This window comes from Anguilla rostrata, chromosome 8 (genome assembly GCF_018555375.3).
Source record: "Anguilla rostrata isolate EN2019 chromosome 8, ASM1855537v3, whole genome shotgun sequence".
In the NCBI taxonomy this organism is placed as follows: domain Eukaryota; kingdom Metazoa; phylum Chordata; class Actinopteri; order Anguilliformes; family Anguillidae; genus Anguilla; species Anguilla rostrata.
Window position 1 is genome coordinate 23,566,006 of NC_057940.1, and position 14,823 is coordinate 23,580,828.

At 50.2% G+C, this 14,823-nt stretch overlaps 1 protein-coding gene across 1 annotated transcript in view; it reads left to right on the forward strand.

Annotated features, from left to right (window-relative positions):
• clasp2 (cytoplasmic linker associated protein 2) overlaps positions 1 to 14,823 on the forward strand; it is a 79,794-nt gene that overhangs the window by 35,853 nt on the left and 29,118 nt on the right. The window contains exons 8-18 of the mRNA XM_064345571.1: positions 3,933 to 4,076; positions 6,046 to 6,068; positions 7,907 to 7,999; positions 8,532 to 8,677; positions 9,233 to 9,368; positions 9,621 to 9,691; positions 10,146 to 10,205; positions 10,359 to 10,436; positions 10,536 to 10,703; positions 11,849 to 11,889; positions 12,057 to 12,224. Of these exons, the coding sequence (XP_064201641.1) occupies positions 3,933 to 4,076; positions 6,046 to 6,068; positions 7,907 to 7,999; positions 8,532 to 8,677; positions 9,233 to 9,368; positions 9,621 to 9,691; positions 10,146 to 10,205; positions 10,359 to 10,436; positions 10,536 to 10,703; positions 11,849 to 11,889; positions 12,057 to 12,224 (1,128 nt within the window). The remainder of the gene's footprint in view (positions 1 to 3,932; positions 4,077 to 6,045; positions 6,069 to 7,906; positions 8,000 to 8,531; positions 8,678 to 9,232; positions 9,369 to 9,620; positions 9,692 to 10,145; positions 10,206 to 10,358; positions 10,437 to 10,535; positions 10,704 to 11,848; positions 11,890 to 12,056; positions 12,225 to 14,823) is intronic.

Sequence of the window (14,823 nt, forward strand, 5' to 3'; positions counted from 1 at the left end):
GCGTAAATCACGCGTGAGTCCAGACGTCTGCGTCAGGGTCCCTCTCCTCCCGGTCTCCACGGCGATCTGTCTGATGCGTTTACGGTGTGGTGGGGAGGTCGCGTGCGGCCATGCAGTACCCCCCCCAGGCTGCTTTCTGGCCTCCTCCTGAACACCCGACTCGACGGCTGTCCAATGAAATTTACTCTCTTTTTCCTCTCGCTCTAGTTGGGAACATGCAAATGTGGAACATACTGGACTTGGTGAATGAGGTGTGCTTGTCTGTACACTTTTGTGTGAGGGGCCGTGTTTCCCAGCCCTCTGTGTGGGTGTTAGTGTTGGTGTGTTGGGGAGGCGTGGTGAGTAAATCTCTATAGTTACTGCTGTGTGCTGCTTTTATAGCTGCATTCAAATGCAGAATTCTTGCTAGTTGTCAAGCGAGCAGAAACTAAGCAGCATTTCTGTCCCTGTTTAATTCTGTGGTGACGGCCTTATTACTGGTTTGAGTATGATTGTTATCGAGCGTGTAAATCTGAGTGTGAGTCACCAGCGTGCCGTGTGCACAACGGAGCCTTTGTCAGCTCTCTCCAGAGCGGAGGACCGGCTCGGGTTCCAGGTCTTGTGTTCTCATCAGGAGAAAGTTCCGGAGAGTGGCTTCCAAAGCCCTAACTGCCGTCGCGCAGGGTGGTGACACAGCCCACAGGGTTTACGGCAGGTCCCAGATGAGTGGAGCTGTACCTCAGGCTCACATTACACAGCCTGAGTGTGGGGTTGGCTCTCCTGGATCTTTGTGTTGAAGAGAAAATCCAGTGCCACCGTGTGGACACTTGTAGTATTGCTTTGGAGAAGAACTATATTGTCCTGCTACGCAGTGTAGTTTGAGAATATGGGGCTTTTTGTCTGTGGTATGAATGTCAGTGTTACACTGCGTCTGGTATTTAAATTATTTACAAGAAATGAAAATGATAAACCATTAGCATTCTTGACATTAATATTTTGTTTATGGGTATTTGAATTGACCAAGTTCAGGTACAGGGGTTGTGTTGTGCAGTGACGGGTTACCTCTTGAGCACACATTTGATTCCTCTTCTGCAGAGCAGTGAAAGGCTGCTATGAGCTCAGCTAACCATCCCCAGGCACACCTTTGTGCACACATACGCACACACGCACACACACACACACACACAGCACGCACACACACACACACACACACACACACACACCATCACATAACCCTGTATGCATGCACAAACACACAGGTCCAGAAATCCTGCACACCATTTCTCTTGTAGTCCCAGCTGGACTATTAGTCTGGGTCAGCAGTTCAGGTTTGTGCTCCTTGGGGTGTATGAAGGGTCTTGTGTTACACGTTACACTCTGAGCCCCTCCCCTCCTCTCAGTCCCCCCTGTCTCTCAGCGCCAGGGAGTTTCCATGACAACGCTTCTCTGGGCCTGGAATCTCATCTCCTGTGTGTGTGTGTGTGTGTGTGTGTGTGTGTGTGTGTGTGCATGCCTGTGTGTGGTTAAGATTGGATATCAGTGGATACTCATATTATGAAATGTCAGGTCTATTGCCAGCGGGTGAAGACCATATTGTGAATCGTATTCAGTTGTGTTCAGATCAAGCACAGCACTGTTATCCTGAGTGTTCACCTGCAGGCACCGTAGCTCTCAACGTCTTCCTAGCGATTGCACAGAGCGTAACAGTGTAAATGAAGATGAGAATCTTGGCTAATGATCTTTGAATTTGGCTAATGATTACTGGTCTTAACAGGCTGTGTTCTGTTGTTTTTCCTGTGGGATATTGAGCTTGTTAGCGTCACCTGCTCCATTTGAACTGCCTGTTGATATTTCTTCAGAAATTAAAAAATCAGTCAAATTTTCCAGCAGTCAAAAAAGAAAAAATAACAAAAATCCTGTCGGGAAGTGCATTAACCACTCTTATTTAAAAATAAAAATAAAAACTTCAAATTTGGCAAATGATGTTCTCACTGTTCACTCTCAGACGCTCGTTCATTATTCAGCGTTAAGTTGTGATCACTGCGATTCAGCACATCCTCTCTTCCGTTTAGCACAGTGGTAGGGTGTCATTTCTGATCGTTGCAGTAATTGTGCGTAAAATAAAGGTCACGGGAGGTTATTCATTATCGGCTGGTTGGGACAGCTGTGCTCGTCAGTGCCCCCTGCCCTGCCTTCCCCTCCCCAAGGGACGTCGCCGCGTGTCGTCATGGCAACAGCCGCAGCGGTCTTTCTGCAGTGCTACCTGCCACGCCTCCCACAAGTCTAGCACGGTCAGCTGCTCCCCGCAGGTCCTCTGACCCCCCCCGTCCAGCCCCCCCCGTCCCAACGGGCCCTGACCAGACAGGAACGCCACGCGCTCATTGACTGACTCATTTGGTTGGGATGCTCATCGGTCTGTAGCCATGGCAACCGCTACGGAAAACAGACTCCTAGTGAGGAGAGCAGCCCTCATTCTGCACAGCCTGAGAGAGCTCTGCTGGGCTTACACACCTTACAGACCAAGGCGCAAATCCTCCGTCACCAAGCAGCCCTGTCTGAAGCCACGCTCGCACTTCACTGCCTCTCTCTTCTCACACGCGTCCTTTTCATTTCCTCAGGCAACCCTGTGGGAATTGGGCACTGGAAACCCGCTCTCTCTCTCTCACACACACACACACACACACACACACAAAAGTGCACCTGTCCCCAGCACTGCCCGCTGATGGGCAGCCTTTGTCTGGTGTGCGGGTGGAGTTGGCTGTGGGGGTGTGGTTGGGCGAGGTACAGCTCCGCGTGCTAAACCGTTAAAATCTTATCTGGGTTTCCTCTGTCTGGGGCAAGGAGCCGAGGGGCCGCCTCCTGAAGGGCGGGATTAGGAATACTGCGCTCCGCCACTGCACTGGCTGCAAGACTATGATGTCACTCTCTCACCGATTGGCTGCTTGGCCCCAGGGGGAGGAGGGGGAAGAGAGGAGGGTGGAGGGGAGGGGGTTTAAGAAAAATGCCGGCACAAGCCTGGGTGGAGTTTTCGGCGAGCTGAGCCCACAGGAGCGCGTCTGTCCTCCTTCGCCTGCGTCCCGCAATGTAACCCCCCCCCGCCCAGCCCCCGATTCCGGGACGGGACAGCGGAGCGCGGAGCGCCGGGGAGCCCTCGCACCCCCCTCCTGCCGTTTTCAGATCTGCCGAAAGCATGAGGCGTCTCATCTGCAAGAAGATCTGCGACTGTGAGTGGAGCTGGGCGGGGCGGGACGGGGCGGGACGGGGGGGCGGGGGCGCCACGGGCGCCGCGGTGTCCCGTCTGCTTTTTGCGTGGGGAGGAAGGGCTCTTCGGGCTGGGGAGATCGCGGTTGTGTGAGGGGTGGTGGCTGCCGCAGTGAACGCTTTTGGTGCATTTCTTAACGTGACAGCCTGGTTGTCACGGAGACTGAAGCATTTCTGCAGTGACAGGTTGACTGTTCGTGCGCTAGTGTATCTGATTGAGGGTTGGGGCAGATGGCTGTTTCGGCAGTGTGTGTGTGCATGTGCGCGTGTGTATACGTGTGTGTGTGTGCGTGTGCGTGTGTTTGTACTTGCGTGTGTGTACACGCGTGTGTGTGTGTGTGTGTGTGTGTGTGTGTGTGTGTGTGTGTGTGTGTGTGCACGTGTACCTGTGTGTGTGGGTGTGCGTACTGCAGCATTACAGAGCTGATGTGTTTGCTGTGAGACAGCAGGCAACACTGGGGGTTGTATCAGGGTTTAATGCTGCATTGCTGGTTTCCTTGTGGCCAGCAGGCCCCACCACATGCTGCTGTCCAGGAAAGATAATCTCTATTGACCTCTGGAGGCTCCCACCATGACATCAGCACATCGTCTCTCTCCTGACACTGTCTCTTCTCCTCTCTCTCATTTCTGCTCCTCCCTCCTCCCTCTTCTCTCTCATCTCTCTCTCCTCTCCGTTCTTTCCTCTTCTCCAGATAAAAGTTTTGACGATGACGATTCTGTGGACGGGAGCCGGTCCTCCTCTGCCCAGCCGGCCTTCAAGGTCCCGGCCGCCAAGAAGCCCACGAACCAGAGCGCCACCCGCAGGCCGAGCGCCGCGGGCGCCGTCAAGCCCGGAGGTAAGGCGCTGACGTTTCCACGGAGATGGCGTGCGGAGCCAGAGTAAGGGATGTGCACTCATTCAGGGGCACGTTTGATTTCTGCATGGTTTTCTAGGGCTAACATCTGAATACCCCCCCACCCCACCCATCCAGAGTGCGGGCAGAACTGCTGCTCCTTCTGCGTACGGCCAATCACCTTTTACTGCCAGCTTTTACCGACGGCCCGACAGAACAGTAAATAATACAAAAGATCCGCAGTGTCAGCAGGCCATTTATAAGCCCGGAAACGAGTGTCCCTGTCCCTGTGAACCCTGACAGGCGGGAGTAATGAATGTGCTCAAACCCCGGTGTGTCATGTCCCGGTTCCCTCCGTCGGGAGCTGGAGGAAATGAGCGTTTTTACCGGCGCTCCCTCCGGTCCGCGCGGAGCTGCTAATGAATAACGGCCTGCCGTCTGCCAGCGCCCGGCGGGTTCTCCACCCCGCGCGGGGCGTCCAGAGCGCAGAGCCGCCCTTCTCCTCACTGCTCAGCCCTTCGCTATTCTTGGCTTTCCGGGGAAAAAAAGGGGGGCGTTCGATGCGAGGCTCGGGCTGAGCCAGCAGAGGGCTGCGGTTTCTGCTGAGGTTATGAGTCTGTGTGCCTCCCGGCTTCTGCGGAGGGCCCTGTCTACGGGGCTGCCCCACTGCATGCTGGGATCACCCTTCCCTGCAGAGATGGTTGCTGGTTGGGGTGGTGAAGGTGAATAAATAAGCACAGCTGATGTGTAGCCCTCTCTTAGCTTCGTGTTTCTGATTGGACATGGCTGGGATTAGCCAGCCAGTCACCTGTGTCAGTCTTAATGACAGCCTGTCAGCTGTGGCTGTGCTGGCTGCACAGGGGCCTGAGGACCGGCCCTGTTACCCCGTCCCTCAGGCCCAGAGCTGCCTCAGCTCTCATTAGGAGTCCTCTCTCTTTCTGAAGGGCAGTTCATTTCTCCGCGGCCAAATGGCGTTTCATTAAAGACTGGCCTCTGAGCGCCCGCAGCTCGCGCAGGCAATCAGGGCTTCTCTCCTTTAAGTGGAGACTCCACTGTCTTCCCCCTCCCCCTCTTCCACTTTCCATTAGCTCATGTGCTGCATTTCCCTGGAATATCCGATTGGATTTTTGGGGGCGAATGGGGGGTGGTGGGTAGTTTTGCAATTTTGTATCAAAATGGCCAATTTCCATTCTGTCTCTTCACAGTACACCAGCCCTTTTTCATTTCCCACCTGTCACTTCGAGCTGAAACGCGTATGGATTTTGGACTGCCCAAACAGACCAATGGAGCGAGAGTGGGGCACATTTTGTGCAGGGTCATAGGTCACGTGTCCCCTCCCATCGAGCGGAGGATCCTTTCGGAGGGGCCTTTTTAAATGTGTGATGGAGGGAAAACTGTGCTCATCAGTCACTCTATCCTGTCATGCTATGGAGGTGCTCATCTGCCAGCGTGAACCAGCAAAGGACGCATCATTTGTGCCATTGGTTACTATGGTAACATGTTAGAGGAAAAAAAGGCCTGAAAGATGAGTGCTTTGGGTTGATTGTGGTTCTGTATCTCCTCATGGTCCCTCTGTCTGGTCATCTGTGCTTTCCAGATGGTCCTATTACAGCTGACAGTGTCACTGAGGAAAACATTCCAAAATAAGAGTCCCAGCTCTCTGCCCTTTTTAGAGAGTGAGATCTCATCAACCCACTCACTGTATTTGTGGAGCTGCCGTGTACTGTCACTGATTTGTTGAAGCATATTAAGACTATGCTGTGCTAAAGCACATGGTGCTGCCTGTATTTGGGTTCATGAAATCCTGCTCCTTGTCTTATGCCAGTACACCACACCACCACCATCAAGTCTACAGCATAAGAGACAGGCGTATGATAACTGACCTGAGGTGTTCTGGACCTGTAGTTGAAGGGTTGTGCTTGTGAATTCACGTAACTGCAGAGTGCTCTCCCTCCCCCTTCTCTCTCCACAGGGCCCTCTAAGGACGGGGCAGGGGCATCGACAGAGGATTAAGGCCTTCATCGACGTGCAGTTACGGCGTGTATAGTCCGTCCCGCACAGTGAACTGGTAAGGCGTGAGCTGTGTGGATTTAAACGGATGAAGTGTAAAATAAATTGAGCTGTGTATATCAGTCCATATAAGGCCGTTCTGTCAGGAAAAGAAACAATTGAAAGTAACGTGTCACTGATAAAGTGTGAAAGTGTCGCGCCTCGAAGGAGCCCTCCTTTACCGTGCCCCCCTGCGTTCCCCCCTGGCGTGCGCAGCGTATCAGCTCTCAGAAGGAGATAAAGGCCGGATTACACACAATGTAGGCCAGGCTGTCTCCACCGAGCTGCTGCTGCTGCTATCGCACCTTGTGTGTCACTTTGGGGGGTTCCTGTGTGATGGCGATGCCCTGCTCACTCACACACCCCTCAGCCGAGGAAGGATTCCTCCTCAGTTCTGTGTGTCACGGTGAAGGGGACCTTCCCCTGCTCTGGGGAATGAACTTGTGTTTGTTCCCCAGGCCCTGTCACTAAATACAAACAGAGGAAGTGACAGCTGGGGAATCCGTAGAGCAGTGGTTCCCGACCTCGGTCCTGGGGTTACCTGTGTTTGCTATTTTTCATTCCATCCACATTCCCATAATTTTAACAAGCTGTTATTTTTTAGTAATTAGGTGCCTTTTGTGTTTATAGGGATATTTGTAGGATTGCAATTGGAAGATTTGTACAGAGATTGTGAAATGCATTGAGTACGTGCATCTTTCAAAGCAATCAATATATTATAGAACATGTCTCATGTATACAATATACCAGTTTACAGTGTATCTCTATTTTAACTGCCAAAAACCCCAAGAGATTGCAACTGTTTGTGGGTTGTCCCTCCTCTGTAATCATTTAACTGTGAAGGGCTTCCAAGCTAAGATTGCATTCCTCTTTAGTGCTTGCCTGATTTAATCTGTCATAGGCCTAAATGCACACAGAGCACCTCCATGTGCCTTTGCCAAATAGTCAGAGTGAAGCCACAGTTTTGGTTTATTCTAGCATAGCAGGGACAACCAGGACAAAGGCAGTTGCAATTCCATCATGCACCCTGCTGCTGCAGAGAGGCTGAAGCTATGCAGGTGTGGGCTCGATTAGTGCTAGGATGGAAGACCTGGGAAAACCAAGGGCTTGATTTGCTAATACCTTTAGCTTGTGCAAAAATCTTTTAGCACAAGCAAAACCAGTAAAATGACTAATGATTGGTCATGGCGTTTGTTTTGCACCAATCACTGGTTGTGTTATTAGTCTTGTGAGCCTGCCCCCATCACTGCGGTGTGCTTTGAGCTCATGAGAGGAAAAGGGCCAAGTAAATGCAATCCATCATCTGTGTCACTATCATTATATAACAAGGGCATTCAGTGCTGGAGCACTTTGGTTAATCCAAGTTATATGCCTGCTCATTTATCTATTATTGACCACGTACTGTTTAAATATCCAGTTCAGCCACAAGCCATTTCCTCAAGTCACTAAAAACAAAATAATTATAATAAATGTGAGGCAACAGTACAGAGTGAGGCCAAAAATGAAAATGTAGTCATTAAAGAATTGATATAGTATAATGTGAGATGCATGTGGTATATTAGGGCTTCTCAACTTACAGCACAGGAGCCAATAGTGGTCCAGCATAGACATACTTTTGGCTCCTAGATCATCCAGAAGACAGAAAAGTTCTCTTCAGTTCAAGAAGTGATTGAAAAACCCTGTGGTATATACTATGATGCATTGTTTTAATGTGTGAATTGTAACAGTGAATTTGCTGTCTTACTGGGAAGGGGAACATGATCCTGACGTGCTTCTATCTGTAGATCTACTCCTCACGAGACCTGGAGGACAACCTGAACAAGATCCGAGAGATCCTGTCTGACGACAAGCACGACTGGGACCAGAGGGCCATTGCGGTGAGCGTCTCGCACCTCCACTCCCTCCTCCGGAGCTAATTTCCTGGATACGGTTACCAGGCATCGACAAAAGTTCCAGGAGCTGAAATTGGAGCATTTTAACATTTGGGCTGTTCTGTACAAGTTGCAGGTCCTGGCCTTGGCCTCGAGGACACTGTGAGCACACCGGCGGGGTGTTAAACACTCAGTGTGCGGCTCAAAATGGGCTGGCTGTGGGTAACCATGGCAACAACCTCTGCCTATGGTCTTGTCCTTGCAGAGTCACGGGCGTGACCGTTTGCGCCTTCACACCGAGAGAAATCGGTTTTGTTCTGAGATGCCGTCTCTGGCTCATGGGCTGCAGTCACACAGTTCACAGCCAGGCCTCTGAGCCTGCTCAGATCAGACAGCGGAATGGCGGCTTTTTCCCGCTCCACATGCGTTCTGTAGGGTCTGCGGTCTCCGTTGTGTGCGCTTTTTAGCACCGGAGTCCTCTGCGATGCCCGCGATCTCTGATTGGTCCTTCTTTGCGCTCTCTCTGCCTCGCTTGCAGCTGAAGAAGGTGCGGTCGCTGCTGGTTGCCGGGGCGGCGGACTACGACTGCTTCTACCAGCACCTGCGCCTGCTGGACGGCGCCTTCAAGCTGTCGGCCAAGGACCTGCGGTCCCAGGTGGTGCGGGAAGCCTGCATCACTGTGGCGTGAGTACTTCCGGGTCAGGGAGCAGCGATGACGGGATGTTCACCACAGTGTCAGGTCAACGCTGTGGTAACACGGCACACTTTCATGGTAACTGACTCAATGGGAAGACTCCATGTGTTCTGCCATATATGAACATGGAAAAGGTTTTGTGAAATGGTCTCACCTGTTGCAGTAGTGAAGTTCGTCATCCAAACACATATAAGGTGCCGGGCATCTGATATAATCAGACTGTGGGGAACAGGCTGAGGTGCAGGACTCAGGCTTAATGCTGTGTTGATGGAAAAGGGCATCCCTGTATGTCAGTGATCTTGGTAGCAGGATCACTGTGTGTTTAGAAGCTGTATTTTATCATCAGCTTTAAAAAACCACTTGGTCCATGGTCCAAACTTTCATTGTGTGTAACTGTGATTTAAAATCATACCCTCATGCTTCAGTGTATGACTTTCACTGTTTGTGCTTGTATTTTATAAATCGCCATCTCTCCACAGTTCAGTTCAGTGTATGACTTTCACTGTGTGTGTGTGTGTGTATGTGCATGTGTGTTTTAAAAACAGGCATCTCTCCACGGTTCTGGGCAACAAGTTTGACCACGGGGCTGAGGCCATAGTTCCCATCCTCTTCAACCTCATCCCCAATTGTGCCAAGGTGATGGCCATGTCGGGCGTGTCTGCCATACGCTTCATCATTCGGGTGAGTGTACCTCCTCCTCAGCGCACGCTGAACAGCACACGCTTTTGGTTTGAATCCCGTTGGAGCACTGCTGTTCCCTGAGCAAGCTACCAAACCTGAGCTGCATGGCTGTGCAGAAATGCTAATGTTGAAAATACTTTGTAGACTAAAGTAGTAGAAGTCCTACTAAAGTAGTTCTTTTGTTGTTGTTGCTGTTGAAGGACATTTGGTCATGAAATATTTGATGCATATGGTTCTGTCTCCTACCTCCAGCACACCCATGTTCCCAGGCTCATCCCCTTGATAACCAGTAACTGCACATCCAAATCTGTTTCTGTGAGAAGGTGAGCACGACTCGCCTTTTTCCGCTTGTGTTTCGTCTCCTTTGGCCATGCAGTAGATTTGCCTGGCCTGGCTCACCTCGTATGTTATGTCAGGGATTGACAAGACCTCCTCGGCAGACAGTCAGTAGTGGAGATAAGGAACAGTAACTTGAGTTTTATTGTTGACTGACTGGATTGCCTCTGGGATAAACACAAATTTTCTTCTGGTAAAACGGAGAACTTTCACCTGAGCAATTTTTTTGACAAATCTGATAACCTTCGGCTTTTCACCAATAAGAAAGCCCTTGTAGGTCCTGATTTCAATGTCTTTGCATGTGGAATCTTTATATGATGTGCTAGATCAGTGCAGGTTATGCATGGGAAGCACAGTGAGATGTGGTTGTACTCTTACTCAAACCCTGGACAGACCTGCTCAGGAATTGGATGGTAACAAGTCTGAACCTTTGACCCACAGGCGCTGTTATGACTTCCTGGACCTGCTGCTGCAAGAGTGGCAGACCCATTCGCTGGAGAGGTGAGACGAGGGACCGCCCCCTGTCAGAGCAGGAAGGGGAGGGGCCGCCTCTCCTGTTAGAGTGGTCTGCTCCTTCGTGCTCATCTTCAGAGCCCAACTCTGCACCCTCCTATCTCAGCGATCAAGTGACTGGCTGCATTTCTTTCTCCGCAGACACACGGCCGTCATGGTGGAGAGCATAAAGAAGGGAATCAGGGACGCAGACGCCGAGGCCAGGGTGGAGGCCCGGAAGTAAGCCCCGCCTCCCAATAAAAGCCACGCCCCCTGCACCGTCCCCACGCTCCTACATGCCGCTGACGCTGTGCCTCCCTCTCTCTCTCTCTCCCGCAGGGCGTACTGGGGCCTGCGGAACCACTTTCCCGCCGAGGCGGACAGCCTGTTCAACTCCCTGGAGTCCTCGTACCAGCGCAACCTGCAGTCCTGCCTGCGCAGCTCCGGCAGCGCCGCCTCGCTCCCCCAGTCCGACCGCTCGTCCTCCAGCTCCCAGGAGAGCCTCAAGTAATGAGCACGAGTGCGCCTGTTGAACTGATGCTGATGCCTGTTATTATAATGCTGGTGATGATACTGTTTACGGTCTGAAATTGTGATGGTGGTGATGGGGAAAGATAAAGGGCTGCTGGGTGACTCATCCTGTTAAGGCTCTACTCTACTGTATGGATGGGCCCCAACTGTCCAGGTGCAAATCTCCACCTTGCCGACACTGACCAGGCATCACCCAAATTTAGGGAGGGTTCAGACTGGCCAGATCTGTGTCTCGTTGCTCTCTAGTGGCCAATGCTGGTCACACGGGTGCCCAGGGTTCTGCTTGCCATAGCTGTGCAAGCGTCTTCTCCAGACCAATATCTGTGCAAATGTGACTCATGGGCTGCTGTGTGAAAAGAAGCAGCTGGTCACATCTCCTGCTTTGGAGGACAGGATGTGCTTATCTACACTCTCCCGCATCGGATTTCGTTATTTGTGATTTTGCTGTGAAGTTGGAACAGTTCTTCCTAACAACATGGTGCTTTTGATTCCGTAATCATAGGCAGACATGAAAGCAATGAGCCCCTTCTCTCTCTTTATTTCTCCAAAAGCTGTAAAGTTTTTGGCCATTAATGAGCGAGACTGAGGAGGCGAGCAGACTCTTTTTACCGCTCGACTGCAGAAAGGCCCCCGCGGACATCACACACGGATCGCTGTGTGCGGCTGTGACACATTTATTTCAGTCCCCCCTTTGCGTTTCTGCAGAAAGGAAGGGAAGCAGAGCTCTGGTCTCGAGGCGGGCCCGGGGACCGTCTCGGGCTCCGAAGCCTCTGCCACTCTGGCGCCCGGCCGTAGTCTGGCCAAGCTTAAGCTCTCCAGAGAGACCAGTCACATGTCCTTCATTTCACAGGCCCAGGTTTTCTTAACAGGAGCTCCCCGCTGATGAGGTTCCTCTGCTTTTCTGGCCTCGTCTTCCATTTTGTAAAAAAAACTAACCAGACTGCAGGCGGTGAGAGCTGGAATTTCCAACAGCCTTTAATCTTAAAAAGTGTGTTTGCCTGCCCTTTGGGTAAGATGTTTTGTTGTCGGTTTTTCTTGAAAGCGGAGTGAGAGCTGGCGAGGGAGAGAGTGAGAGAGAAAGAGAGAATCCTGTCCTGACATTTGTTGTCTTTGTTCCGCAGTCGCCCTCTGTCATCCAAGTGGTCTGCGGCTCCAGGGAGAGGTAATATTTTAGGTGCACCTGGATCTGTTCACCCTAATGCTAATACGTCTTGCTGTCCTCACGTGTAGAGCACAAGGCAAATGAGAGCATTGTACACGTGCAGCCGTTTGAATGGACAGCACCTGTGAACGATGACTCTGTTGACTCCGCCCCTTCTCTCCCTCCAGTTCCCGTCGGCGCCAGGACAACCGGCTCGCCAGGGTCCCTGCAGCGTTCCCGCAGCGACGTTGACGTCAACGCCGCCGCCGGGGCCAAGGCCCGACACGGCGGGCAGGCGGGGGGCGCCAGCCGCCTGAACGCCTCGGGGCTGCCCCCGGGGTCCTACGCCTCCCTGGGTAAGGCCTTCCAGAGGTCAGGAGGATCAGGGCCGATGTACGAGAGGCCACCTTTCCAGGACAGCTAGAGACAGCCAGACTTTAACCAGCCACCTGTTGCCACCTCCTCTAAATAGCAAGACTGGAAAAGCAGTTTTGTTGTTATTGTTGAGCAGTTAGGGTACAGCTGCTTATAGGAATTCCCATAAAGTTCGCTGAAAAGCAAACCCCTGAGCAGTGCCTTTGCTTTATTGTGTCAGTTATTCTCCATAAGAAGCTGTAGTCTTTGCCCGCACTGAGCCAGGTTCAGGACAAGGGTCAGTTGTTGTGAGTGGTTGAGTGACATTTACCTTTCTTTTAAAACATTCATCAAGGGCAGTCCTTCGGTTAAGACTCGGTTATTGGCACATTGCGTAAAATGCAGGAAATCTATGCAATGATTTCCTGCAATCTTTTCCAGTCACCCACACACCATCTGGTTTTCTGTTCAGCAGTCTGCTTCCTTCTGCTCTGACTCCTGCACACTGCTACCCCACAGCACATGGCCTGTCTGCTCTTTGCTGCTGTGTGTGTGTGTGCGTGTGCGCGTGCGTGCGTGTGCGCTTCTGTGCAACTGTGCATGCTCTTCTGTGAGCGTTCCCTTGTGTTTCCCCAGTCTTTTATATCTGCATGTGTGAATGTGAGTGTGTGTGTCTGTGTGAGAGAGAGAGAGTTTTATGTGCCTCATTATTAAACGGTATGAGGATGTAATGGTGTGTGTGTGTGCGCGCGTGTATGAACGCACTGCTTGGCTTTCTCTTCCTGCATTAACACAGACGCTCTACCCTTCTCTTTCTCCTTGCCAGACAACGCGTCTGATAAAATGGATGGTAAGATCATCTTACCCTGTCTGCTTCCAGCTTCCCCCCTTCACCCCTCCTATTCTTCTGTTTTTTTGTTTGAGACCCTCTACATTTGACCTCACCTCACTTGACATCACCAGTTTATTGCATTATCCCTTCTTGATACAGTGTCATGATAGGATAAGTGTATACCTGTCATTTATCATTTTACTAAACTGTATCGAGCCTAATCGGCAAATGACTTGATAAAGACACTAACGTGTTCGTATTGCACATAGGTTGCACACTATACGTCTGTATTTTAAAACATGGTCATATTTTTAAATATTCAGATATTGTAATGCATTTATTTATATTAATGTATTCAGTCATTGCTCTGCCTAAACTGCACGTGTCAGCTGAATTAAGAACATCTTAGTGTTTGTATTTCATGACAGACCACTTTCTAATTAATAATGGGCTTGGATATCACTCCCAAACTTCTTTTCTGGGATGACGTAAGACTTGAAAGCCATTGGTGTGGCATCTAGTCTTGGCTTTTGAGCTTTTTCTTCGTAGACCACAGTGGGCTGTCTTTGTGGTAGTCTTATTTGCTGTACGCAGCAGTTTAATCAGACTAGAACCAAGGCAACTCTGGTACTGTACTGTAACCACTGACATTTTCTGGCCCAGAGGATTATGGGTGGTGTCAAATTTGCCCCAGTACTTGATTTTACATTGATACACATTTCTCAGGTTCTGCACTGCCTATAAAGCATAGGCAAAGCTCTGTATGTGATCAGTCTTGGCATCTGCCATATACTATTTGATGATATGTTGGGCTACATTTCAAGAAGAAGCTGGCCACCGATGTATTTGTATTTCCTCATAAAGTACACGTTGACTCTGACACAAGAATTTAAGGTTTGGTGTTTACTAGGATTATTGCTACAGAGAGAATATGCAAAGAAACCATAACGTTTTTAAGGCAGGGTTACATCTCAACCCATAAAAACTGGCAGACTCCTAGCCTGTTTTTAACAAGCATAAAAGTGTGGAGCTTGTCCCTACGAAAACGAATGGTTTCAATTGATCTACATGTTCCGCCCTAAATTATACGGAGAAAGCGTATCAGATATGAATAAATGAACATTAATCTAGTGGACATTGCTTTGTCAAAATGACGTCTTAAAAATTTAATGAATTGGGCAAGGACGCTGAATTTAATTAATTGTGAGGTACAATCGATTAAATAAACCACGCTGGCAGGGATCATCTTGTATAGAAAATATTCGTCGACTTGCATGACTAGGAGCCAGTAAATGTTTTTGGCGCCAGACAGGCTGGGTATTAAGAACCCTGCTAACGGACTGTGATTGGGATTGTCCTCAACATCACATGTTTACAACTAGCCAACGATGTGTTCTGTTGGACTGTGTTTACCTATGTCGCCCGTGTATTTCATTCCATCTTTTGATCTAATGGTCACCATTCCCTTTGTTCGTTCCCATATAGACTAATATAATACTATAATCTGATCGCATTTTACAAAGCGGACGCCTTCTTCAGCCGAATATTATGCTGTGATGGGATAGCTGCCATGTCATGTGGAATAGCAGGCCTATAGTTGAAGCCAGGCCTTATTACAAGAATTTCATTTTTCAAATATGCCTAGTAGACCTATTGACGTTGCCGAAAGCCGTTGGAAACTATCTAATGTATATACGTAATGTCATGTATTGGACTTTTCCGTGTTTTCACTAACGAGCGATATTCTGTTAGACGTTCGTCAACCAGCT